At 41.7% G+C, this 12,043-nt stretch overlaps 2 protein-coding genes across 6 annotated transcripts in view; one reads left to right on the forward strand and one right to left on the reverse strand.

Annotated features, from left to right (window-relative positions):
- Positions 1-4,485, reverse strand: part of ERMAP (erythroblast membrane associated protein (Scianna blood group)) — a 23,826-nt gene extending 19,341 nt beyond the window's left edge. For 2 of the 3 annotated variants that reach the window (XM_072974631.1, XM_072974629.1), the window contains exons 1-2: positions 4,370-4,485; positions 1,510-1,562 (exon numbers count right to left, since the gene is read on the reverse strand). The gene's annotated coding sequence lies outside the window, so the exon portion shown is untranslated. The remainder of the gene's footprint in view (positions 1-1,509; positions 1,563-4,369) is intronic. The other variant, XM_072974630.1, reaches the window with a different exon arrangement.
- Positions 3,896-9,606, forward strand: SVBP (small vasohibin binding protein). Of its 3 annotated transcripts, none has more exons than XM_072974633.1 (3): positions 3,896-3,953; positions 4,666-4,815; positions 9,179-9,606. In XM_072974633.1, exons 2-3 carry the CDS (start codon positions 4,702-4,704, stop codon positions 9,263-9,265), a joined length of 201 nt encoding a protein of 66 aa, XP_072830734.1. In that variant the 5' UTR covers positions 3,896-3,953; positions 4,666-4,701; the 3' UTR covers positions 9,266-9,606. The 3 variants fall into 3 exon arrangements, with proteins under 3 accessions (XP_072830734.1, XP_006215890.1, XP_072830733.1); XM_006215828.4 differs by lacking the exon at positions 3,896-3,953 and adding an exon at positions 4,198-4,341; XM_072974632.1 differs by lacking the exon at positions 3,896-3,953 and adding an exon at positions 4,361-4,512 and having other exon boundaries at positions 4,644-4,815.
- Positions 9,607-12,043: the final 2,437 nt, after the last annotated feature.

A 12,043-nucleotide genomic window follows, 5' to 3' on the forward strand; every position in this document is an offset into this window, starting at 1 on the left:
TGAATGCAGTAACTGGTATGAGCTAATAGCTGTCGTCTGTTAAGCCAGACACTTAAAGGACTTACAGAAATGGAAAACATTCTTCTCACTATTTTCTTGTTTCAGAAAATAGTTGTTCTTCATAAAACATGGTATGTTGACATGTAATGTGTTTATTATTTTTGTTCTTAAATGAGGTTATAATTTAAATATCTCAGTTTTAATTCCTAATATGGCAAATTTCAAAAAACATAACCCATGTAAACAAAATCTCTTTGGGGCCCTCATTTATTTTTAAGGCACACAGACAAATACATACTTCATGCCATTACTACACTACACCTATCAAAATTGACAATGATCCCTTTATAGAATTTGATAGCCAGTCTATATTCACATGTTTTCAGTGGTGTCAAATATGTCTTTTTACTAATGGTTTGCTCAAACCTGAATCCAAACAAAGTACATACACTGCATTTTGTGGCTAAATTTCCTAAGTGTCTTTATTCCATAATGATTTCTCTGCCCTTCCTTTAAAAGTTTTCCTTATACCTTTGATTCATGGTAATTTGTCTTGTACAATGTCCCTCATTCTCAATTGGGTCAATTGCTTTCTTGCGGTATTATTTATTTCTCCATCTCTCATATTTCATGTAAACTGGAAAGCTGGAGGTTTGATCAAATTCAGGTTCACTTCTGAGCTTTGTGACCTGGATGAGAGCCTTAACCTTTCTGTATCAGTTTCCTTACTAGTAAATTTTTTTACATGTCTTTTTTTTCCCTCAGGAAATTGACTTTTTAAAATTTTATCATAGCCTCATACATTAGAATGCTTAGATAGAGAAATAAGCCAGTCACTTTTCTTAACTTTTATTCCATTTAGAGTTATTATAAAACATTGGCTATGTTTCCTATGCTGTACAATATATCTTTGTAGCTTATTTATTTTATACATAGTAGTTTGTACCTTATTGGTAAATTGAAGCTAAGAATGGTAACTCCCTTACTGGGTCTAAGGATTATATTAGTTAAAGCATGTAAAAATACTTGGAACAGTTCTTTACACCCAATAAATGGTAGCTATTGTTATTATCTGAGGAAAGCCCCCAACTTGAAAGCCAGAGACCAAAATAAACAACGGAGACAATCTAGGAAGTGGTAGAAAGTGGCAGAAAATTACAACTGATATCCTCAGAAACGCAAAATAAAGAAGATCCTGAAACCACAACACAAAAGCAAGAGGCTACCAAAAGGAAAGTCAGGGAAACAGGAAAAACTCTTGGAAACTAAAATTTTATAATAGAAATAAACCAATTCAACAGAAAAATCAGAGGATAAAGTTCAGGAAAATGTCTCAAAAAGTTAAAGTAAAAAAAAATGGGAGATGGAAAATGAGAGGGAAAAGATGAATTAAAAAACCAGACAATCTAACACACAGAAAATTTCTCAGGATTGAAGACTATGTATCCTGATTGAAAGAAACCAATGAGTCCCTAGTGCAATGAATGATAGACCTATATTATCACTTACCATGATGAAGGTTCAGGACACCAATGATGAAGGAAAGATATATGTCCTAAAAGCTTCCAGAAACAAATGAACAAATAAAAATTACACAGGAAGTAACAGAAATCAGAATCAATCAGACTTTTCAAGAGTCTAGCCACATGAGAAGCTAGATGATGATAGATCAATGCCTTTAACATTCTCAGGGAAAGTGATTCCCAATCTGGAAATCTGTACCCCACCCAGCTTTCAGTCAAGTGTGAGAGCAAAATAAAGCCATTTTTAGGCAAGCAAGGTCTCAAAAACTTACCTTTCATGAACCTCTTCTGAGGAAGCTACTGGAGAATAAGATCCTCCATAATGAGAAAATAAACCACAAACAGAAAGATCCAGGAGACAGGGGATTCAGCACAGAAGAGATGGGATTATTTAGTTGGGATAATTTAAAGGGTAAACTGACTCTGTGTCTCTGTCTGTCTCTGTCACACACACACACACACACACACTTCTAACTTATCCTCTTCCTCATCTTTTCCCAAGACAACTTATGATAACATCACTTTTATCAGTGGCTCCCCACTTTTTCCAGTCTTCCAGTTTGGCTTTTCCACTCCTTCATTCCCTACATCCAGTCATTTTAGTCTTTTTTTTAAAGCCTTCCAAAGATCCCTGCCCTGTCTCCAGCTGTAATCTAAACTTTATCACTTGTACAACGTGATGCAAATGTAAAATACACTATTATGTCAAGATTTCTGAAACAGACTCTTGTTCCCTTATCTCCACATCCTCGTCATCCTGTTATTTGTGTGTGTGTGTGTGTGTGTGTGTGTGTTTGATGATAGCCACGATGACAGTTGTGAGGTGATATCCATGTGGTTTCAATTTGCATTTCTCTGATGATTAGCAATGTTGAGCATCTTTTCATTTGCCTGTTGGCCCATCTGCATGTCCTCTTTGGGAAAATGTCTATTCAGGTTTTCTGCCCATTTTTTAATCAGGTTGTTTGTTTTTTTGAAGTTATTGTTGTATAGGCTGTTTATACATTTTGAATATTAACCCCTTATTGGTCATATCGATTGCAAATATTTTCTCCCATTGGTTGTCTTTTTATTTTGTTGATAGTTTCCTCCTTAGATAGGTTTACCATCTTAATCATTTTTAAGTGGTAATAACAGTGGTATTAACTATATGCATATTGTTGTGCAACTGATGTCTAGAACTTTTTCATCTTGCAAAACTGAAACTCTATATCCATTGAACAACTCCCCTTTCCCCCACTCCCCCAGTGCCTGGCAATCACTATTCTACTTTCTAAGAGTTTGACTGTTTTAGGTATCTCATAGAAATGGAATCATGCAGTAATTGTCTTTTTGTGGGGTCGTGCTTATTTTCAAGGCTTCTGACATGCCGTGCTAAACTGGCTTCCAAAAAGGTTGTAACCACTTACACTTTGACTGAAAATGTTTGAGTGTTCATCCGGGCTACACTTTCACTGTTGCTTAGAATCCATCTTTTGTTTCAATTCTTGCCCAGTCCTTAGACGTACAAAAGGAGCAGCCTTGAACATATTTTCCTTTGGACAGGCCATTGTCCTATCCTAAATCCTGGCTGAAATACTGGCTGGGGCACTTACTAGCTGTGTGACCTTGGACAAGTTACTTAACGTCTCTGTGCCTCTGTTCCCTTATTTGCAAAATGGGAACAATAATATTATTATAGACGTACATTATATGCATATTTACTATGAGAAATAAATAAGTAATAAATATGAAGCTCTAAGAAGAGTATCTGGAATATAATAAAGCCCAGAAGACAGGTAGCTTTATTGTTGTTATTGTCATTATTCTTAGTAGACTGAGCAAGATTTCTGTCAAAGCACTTATCTACCATTTTGTCCAATCCTTGCTAATCTAATAAATGAAAAGTGATAGCCAGGTATCTTTATTTGTAAAATTATTGTAAATAATTATAAAATTGTAATTGTAAAAAATTGTCATTATAACTTATTGATTATGAGTGAACCTGAAGATTTCCCTTTGTTTATATTGGCTATTTATACTTCTGTCACTATTTCCTTTTCAAAGCACTGTGGCAAACAGGCTCTCACTTGACCTTCCTAACAAGCTCCTAGGGATGGCGGCAATCACCATCCCTATTTTTCGAATTAAAAACTGAGGCTTAGAAAGCTACAATTCTAGTCCCAGGTTTCAGATCTCACCCTTCAAGGCCCAGCAGCTACCCGAGAATATAATCCCGGGAAAAGCTTTTATTTCTCGTACCCACCCACTCCTGTCCCAACTCCAGCCCCAGCGTCCGGGCGTCCGGACAGCCGCTTTGCGCACGCGCGGTCCTTCCTGTGGGCGGGGCCTCGGCGCGCCGGACTGCCCTCCGCCTCCGGGCCCCGCCCCTCCCCGCCCCCGTCCCCGCCCAATCCGAGGCGCGGCGGGCTCTGGACTCCAGATCTGGAGGTAGGGAAAGGCCAGGGTCCCCGCGTGGGGCCTTGTCCGCGACACGGCGGGGCCCCGGGTCCCGAGGCCGGGGAGGGAAGGCGCCGACTCCCGGGCGTCGCCCGCCTCCCGCCGCCATTTTGCACCGGGAGAGGGCAGCGGCGGGTGAGGCGCTCCCCCGGGGCCGGGCTTGGGCCCAGGGCGGGGCGGCGGCGGAGGGCGGGCCCGGCCGGCCGAGCCGGGCGGTAGCTGCCTGGGAGGGAGGGGGTGGGAGAGCGCTGGACCGAAGGCCGGAGACGGCGAGTTTCGGGTCCCCGCGGTCCTGCCTGGACTTCGGCCGGCCTGTCCCCCTGGGCCGCTGTGGCTTCGTAATTCTAGCAGACCCACCCTGGATGCGGCGCGCCACAGTGTATGAACCGCTTTCACAGAACTCTTACCGTTTGGTCCTCACAGGGCAGCTCGTGGAAGGGGTCCAGGGAGTGGACTGTAGTTCCATTTTGCAGATAGAGAAAACTAAGGCTCAGAGTGGAAAGGAGATTTGCCTAGGGACGCGCAGCGAGGTGGTGGCAGTGACGCTCAGGTCTTACTCCAATGCAGTGTGCCCTTTCCCCCGGGTCCCTCTGCCCCACCTGCCAAAGGAAGGGGCTGAGGTAGGATATTAGGCGAATGAAAGGCAGTTCGTTCCTTCGTCCTTTCTTTTTCGTTTTTTAGATCAGCCTCCTGTGCTATACAGGTCACAGCTGACTAAGAAGCGCTCAGAAGCCAAGTCATGGATCCACCTGCACGGAAAGAAAAATCCAAAGTTAAAGAGCCTGTCAGCAGAGTTGAGAAGGCCAAACAGAAATCAGCCCAGCAGGAGCTGAAGCAAAGACAAAGAGCAGAGGTGAGATTAGGGAGGTGTCTACCTGTACTCTGCTGGAGATGATGCTGGAATAGAGAAATAGGAGAGGAGAGCTGTGATGGGGAGCCCCACCTGCTTCCAGGCAAAACAGGTGTTCTCCCAGGTTTCCAGAGGAGATCACTCAGGTCCTGATGAAGAGGTGGCAGCTCAGAGTCACATGCCAAGTGTCAGAACCCTGACCAACCAGTACCAGGTCTCCAGATGACTCCTGGTGCAGAGCTTTTGTGGTAGGGACCTAAGGGAAGGAAGAAAACAGAAAGTAGTGGTCTTGTAAGGGAGTGAGAGAGAGAGCAGGTGTCAGACATCCCCTAGTACAGATGTTCTGAATTTGGTCTGGAGAGTAGCTGCTCATAACCAGGAAGTAGAGGCCCAAGCTCTACACCCAGCACTGTGTTCCTTTGTTCAGTCTGCACCTAAAATCAACTTGGCTGTTTATGTATTTGATTTGAGTATTTAATATCAGAAAAAAAGTCTGCTGCAGTCTTTTCCCTCTTTTGTTTTGTTTCTCTTTTTTCCCCAGAGATTTAAAAATATAGAAAAACAGAACATTATAACTAACACCTGGGTACTCAGTACCCCAGATTGGTAGTGGCTAACATTTTATCATATTTACCTGGAGTCTTAAATAAGATCAATAAAAATTACATATAAATATGAAGTCCCCTTTTTCCATTTTCTGTCTTATACCCTTTTTCCTCTCCCTATTTGCAACCCTGTTTTTTTATACTTTTACACTCAAATATATTAATAGCTATTCTTGAACAATACAGCGTTCTTTTGTTTTAAAAATTTTACATTGAGGGGAGGGTGTATAGCTCAAGTGGTAGAGAATGTGCTTAGCATGCATGAAGTCCTGGGTTCAATCTCCAGTACTCCCTCTAAAATTAAATAAATAAATAAACCTAACTACCACCATCCCCCCCAAAAAAATTTTTTAAAAACTTACATTGAAATAATTCTATATGTTTTATTTTGCATTTTGCTTCCATTATGTTTTTTTGAACTATTCCTGTCAGTGTAGGAATCTGGCTAACTCCTCAGCACTGCTTATAGTAGTCTGTTTTATGAATCCACTTTAGTACATTTACCCAGACCTTCATTGATGGATATTTAAATAATTTATAGGGCATTTAAATAAAAATTTTTGCTATTACAATCAATACCGAAGTAAAAACCTTTTAGATGTCTCCTAGACATGTGTGTGCTAGAATTCCTGTAGGGCATATACATAAATTCTAGGAGTAGAATTATTGGGTACATTTTCAAATTTACTAGATGTTGCCAAATTATTTTCAAAGAAATTGTACAAGTTTGCACTTCTTCTCATTCCTCACTTCTTTTCCAACACTTGATAGTGTCAGACTTTAAATTTTTGTTAATCTGATCCACTCACTAAACAAACATTCATGAGATACATGACTGGACCAGGCAGGGAAGAGTCCCTGCCTTCATGGAGCTTGCAGTCAATCGGGGAGGCCGACAGAAACCTAAGAAGTAAATTTAATAGTGTGTTTGAAGTTAACCCATAAACTGAAAACTGCCTTTGGATTCAGGCAGACCATGTGAGAGCTGTGGACCTCGGTTCTAACAGCTTGTCCCCCTCTTTCCTTCACCTCCCCGCCCTCACCTGGATCCAGGCCCCTAGATGATTTGGCTGCATCGCGCTTTGGTGAAAGTTGGAGGGCCGCTGTAAGAAACAGCCCTAGGAAACTCCTTTGTGCACACTGCAGCAGTAGATGTTGTTGAGGACATTGTTCACGTGACACCCTGCCATGAGGTTCCACAGGTTAGACTTCTTTGTCTGACTTCAAATCCCAGCTCCTCCGTAAATTCCGGTTCTTCCCAGGTCCCCTTGTACCAGCTACTGAACCTCTCTGAACCTCATTGCCTCCTTGATAAAACGAGGATGGTAACATCAGCCTCACAAGATCGTGGTAAAGAACAGAAGTGTTGTATGTAAAGCACTTGGCACAGGGCCGGGCCTGGGGAAAGCGCCTGGATATGGCAGTGACTGTTACGGGGAGTCCCTGTGCCTTACTGTGTGGCCTCTAGGTGAATTATGCTGACTTGCTGAGATGTCGTATTGGACCTACACTCCCGCAGCTGCTGGCACTTGTTGAGCTCCTCAGATGTGCCAGGCACGGGGCCAGCCTGCACAGGCATGACCACATGTAATCCTCACATCAGGATTATTGTGTTATTGTTGCTCCCACTTTGACCTTTGAAGGGAGACAGAACGTACCTGATCTTGTGAGGTAGAAGGTGTTATCATCATTTACAGTGAAGTGACATGACCAGAATCCCTAGGTAGTGACGGATTGAAGGGCAGGCTGCGGTCTGAACAGGTCTCCCGACTTTCCTCCCCTGCTTCCTGCTTTGCCTCGCAGCTGTCTTGATGTTTTATCTGTGTTGCCTGGAATGCAATCTCCTAAGATAGGAATGTGACAAGAGCCCTTGTGGGGAGGAAGAGACACAGTTTCCATTCAGTTCTGCAAAGATGCCACATTCCAGAAAGTGAGATGTGAAAGTGAGGGGTGAATGGGAGCAGAGTCCCATTTGGCAGTTGAAGTAGCATTTGGCACTGTTGGTGACCCTTTCCTTCTTGAAAGTCTTTCATTCTGTGGCTTGGACCCCTGACCCATTTTGAGTCTCTCCTTTCTCTGCCATATATATGTATATACTTAATATTATATATAATATATATAAAATGTGTGTGCACTTAAAGAAGATGAATAAAAGAATCACCCTTGTACCTACCACCCAACTACAGAAATAGAACATGACCAGTAACTTAGAAGCTCCTTGGGCCTCTCACACTGGTCACGTCCCCAGCCTTCCCACTAGCAGTGCCCTCGTTCCTTAATTTTATGCTAATCATGCCCTTGCTGTTCTATATTAATTTACTGTTTCTGTGTGTACCCCTAAATAATATTTTATAGCATAACAATACATTGTCTAGTCCTGCATGTTTCTGAACTTTATATATGTTACCATATTCCGTGACTGATTCTCTTCACTCAGAATCTTTTTTTTTAAACCATTCAAATTTATTAATTTATTTGTTTTTATTATGGTAAAATATACATAAAACTTGACCATTTTAACTTTCAGTGTTACACTTTTTGAGAATCATTTGGGTTTTGAAACTATTTTCATCAGTGTGGAATTCCATTTTCCTCAAAGATTATATAGATCTTACCACAATTGTTTAAACTGGGGGGAAAAGATTATAGGATTATTCAAGCTTTCTATGTAGTCAATTTTGATCTTAGTTTTTCCAACTTACTGACAGAAAGCTCGTAAGTTTTGTTTTAATCTCCACTGTATCAGCAATTACGTCTTCTTTTTAATTCTTGTACTGTTTGTGCCCGACCAGTCTTGTGGCAGGTTTACAGGGTTTTCTTTAGTATTTTCAAAAACCATCTTGCAGTTTTGGGGATACTCTCTATTGTACATTTGGTTGCTTTTCCTTTAATTTCTGCTCTTATTTTGTATTTTCTGTTTGTCTCATTTCTCAGTTCTTTTTCCCCTTCTCTTCTTTTTGATTACTTGAGTTTCATCCCCTAACACAAACACGGCCCTTCTTTTTTTTTCTTCTGGAAGAGTTATGGTGTTTCGGGTACTTTGGTGCATTGATTAATTACTGCAAGGGGATCAATGAGGTAGATACTCTGTCTACTACCTTTCACCTTAGAATGTCTCTTGCAGTTTTCTTTCCACCCCTCAAACTGCCCGCCCTAGGTCATGTTCCTCCTGCTTCCTCCCAGACTGTTGTAATAGATGTCTCCTAAATGCCGATAATCTCTCTTCCCAGACTCCATCCCTCACATAGTCACGAGTAATCTTTCCAAAGCACAGATAGAATCAAGTTGCTTCCCTGCACATTTGTCTTTGCTGGTTCTCTAGAGTTGGCCAGATGAAGTCCAGATTCCTTGGCGTGGCATTTAAGGCCCTAACGTACTTTTCTTGCTTTCTCCAGCTCCCTAAACCCCACTCTATGATATCTTTCATAGTAGCATACTTGAAATTTCCAGAAGTAATCCTGTGCTTTTCCATTATATTTATTTAATCATAATATCCACTCCCCCATCCCCTATCATGTCCCTTCCCCAATCTCTACCTGTTCAAACCCTACTGATGCTTTAAAGGCCACATCAAGCCACCTGCCTCCCAGCTTCTTTCCCGATTTCCCGGTGGACTTAACATCATCTACCTCTCCTGTTCCTTTATCACTGCCCCTGCTTTACTGATGCAGTTCTGGCGCTTTGAAATGGCACAGCCAGTTGTGTCTGAAGGTACGCTGAGCAGCTGTTTCCATTGCTAACATATCTTTTCTCCCATTCAGATCTATGCCCTCAACAGAGTCATGACAGAACTGGAGCAGCAGCAGTTTGATGAGTTCTGTAAACAGATGCAGCCTCCTGGAGAATGAGCCACCCCTGTGTTCACAATAGATGGGACCCTGGAGGCTTGCTTTGTGAACCTGTTACCAGTTTTAAGCTGAGATGGCCCATTTGGAGCCTTACACAACTAGGCAAGAAGACATTTGTGTTATTCCTAAAACTGGATAAATCTGAATTCCTATATGTAACTTCTGCTTCACCGGTTCCTCCAGTTGAATTGGCCCATTGCTTGCTGAAGAGACTTGTTCTGTTCTTCCAAGACAATAGACACTTTTTTTTTAAACCTTTTCTATTGTTTGAAAAAAAAAATCAGTGTTTCTTGTGAAACTGTAAATCTCCAAAAGTACAAATAAAATACTAATTAAATGTTGGTTTGCTCATACTTTAGTTTGGGGGTGCCTACCCACAGAAAGTGGAGTCAGAAAGAATGTAGTAGGCAGGAAAAGTTGAGGTGAGCAGAGGGAACCGTTCTTCCATCAGGAGGGGAGCAGAGAGGAGAGAAAGAACAGGACTGCTTCCAGATTTCATTCTTCCTGGGGCCAAAGCTCTGCAGACCCTACAGAGCCTAACTTTAGCCACACAGGTATAAATATGTGACCTCTACTCCCACATGAGCCACTACTCAGGCTTAAAGGCTTGAAGCTGGGATTCCTGTCACCCTGTGAATGTTGACCTCTAGCAGCAGGCTTGTACCAACAGAGGGAGGGGACTGAGGCACTTTGGGTTTTTCATTTTGGGGGCTACTTTATCAGGCGTAGAAGCAGAATATGGATGGAAATGAGGCAGATCACTCAGATGGGGCACAAGAGCCAACACTGCCACCCCCATTACTCTCCACGTTGGAAATACCTGTACTTTTCCTACTGATGCTCAGAACATCTCAAGCGATTCCCATCTCTCCTTTGTCTCCCTGCTGCTCGGAAGTCACTGAGATTTCTGTTCCCATTGCTCTGCTTGTGTTTTAGGAGTAAACTCGCATTAAGGAACTTGTTACCACTGTGAAGAATGTGTTTTTGAAAGCCGAAGTTAAAGTTGAGGATAATCATTACATAGATTATCCCCATAAATGGTAATTAGATTCTAGTGTCCTACTGAATTTGGGCTGAATGGGGATTTTTCAGTTTGTGTTTTGGAGAAACGGGGATTTGGAGTGAGCTGTCATCATAAGCCTCAGGAAATGATGCAGTATGCTGGAAAGAGCACAGTTTGGGGATCCAGATGACCTGGGCTCAAGCACCATTTTTACTACATTGGATTAACCTCTCTAAGCCTCACTCTGTAAACACAGTGCAATTTACACATCCAAATGTGTATTTTCCCTTTCAAAGCAGTCCTCTCGGGAGTCTACATATTTATTTTAGCTCTGCTGCTATGGCTCACAGTGAACATGGAAATCCTCTTTCAGAATTGCATCTTTTTCTTTTGAATGTAGTTCAAGTTTTAGAAGTATCCAGAAATCATGTGAGGCCAAATCTGATAGCTAATGTGGTTTTGGTTTAAGAAGAGGACATCACTGGCTAATATTAAATATTAGATTTTTGGACTAAATTTGGTTGATTCAGAGTAAAGTATTTTTTGAGTACCTCCTATATCTAGGCACTGTGCTAGGTGCTAGCCTCTAAGAGTTTATGTGAAGACAGTTCTCAAACCGGAGTTCCTAGAATGTTTTGATGAAGGATAGCATCAGTGAAATGAGGGTTTGGCATTGAAGGACATCACACTGAAATGTCTGTTGTATATCTGTATATTTGCACAATGTCTATGCCCATGTATATTTGTAAGATTCTTACTACATTATAGTAACCTTGTATGTAACTCACCAGAATGCATAAGGAAATCAATTTATCTACAAAGTAAGCATTTTTGAGTGCTAGGCCCTGTGGCAGGCAGCAGAAATGTGAAAATGTAAGCTGAAGGAGCTTAAAATTTGGTGGGATACAGACAGAGTCATCTAACCAGGAAAAACTGTCAGTAGTATAACAGAGATACAAACAGAATGCAGTGAAGAGGAGGGTGCTGTGTGTTCCTCTAGAACCAGATCATAGCAATGTGGACTTCACTTTTATTTTTTAATTTAATTTTAGATGTAATGTATATTTGCCATATACACTGTCCTGCAAACTTCAGGAAGTTAGGCCTGAGGTAAAGGTGCTCTGGTGCCCTAGAGGAAAGGACAGAAATAGCCAATAGTCCTCTGGTCCATTACATGAGGTGGCAAGTCCAGGGGCAGTGCTGGGCATGGCTTTCAGTGGGCCTGAGTTCTTTGCCAGGTGCAACTTTAGGGTTCCATACAATTCTTTTTATTTCTTTTCAATGTGGATTTTAAAATATGACATGCCATTTGAATACCTAAAGTTCAGTATATTAGAGCTTAGGGGAAAAAATGCATAATGAGATCCTGGAAACCAGATGATGCCCTCGAGATGCCAATGAATCTAACCTCTGAACAAAGCAAGAGGCAGAAGCCTTGACTATGGAAATACAGAATTTTAAGTTACAAAATCCTACAGACGAAGTGGGCAACGTGATGGTCCTGCTGTTAGCTCTGCTCTACAGGCCAGAGTCTGCACATTTAAGGAACACGTTAGTAAGCCCCACCTCACCGCTAAAGTAATTACAGTTTGGCAGGGCCAGGGTGGAGGGTATACCAGTTCTGAAGGGTTTCATTCATTTCCAAAGAATTAATCTTAGTGCACAAGGTCACCCAGCTGATAACAGAGCTGGAACACAAACCTATGTCAAATTCAGCTTGGAAAAAATTCTGTTCTGTATGACATAAACAACTACTGTCCCCAAGGGATTCAGAA

The sequence above is a fragment of the Vicugna pacos genome, chromosome 13, assembly GCF_048564905.1.
Source record: "Vicugna pacos chromosome 13, VicPac4, whole genome shotgun sequence".
NCBI classification, from domain to species: Eukaryota; Metazoa; Chordata; class Mammalia; order Artiodactyla; family Camelidae; genus Vicugna; species Vicugna pacos.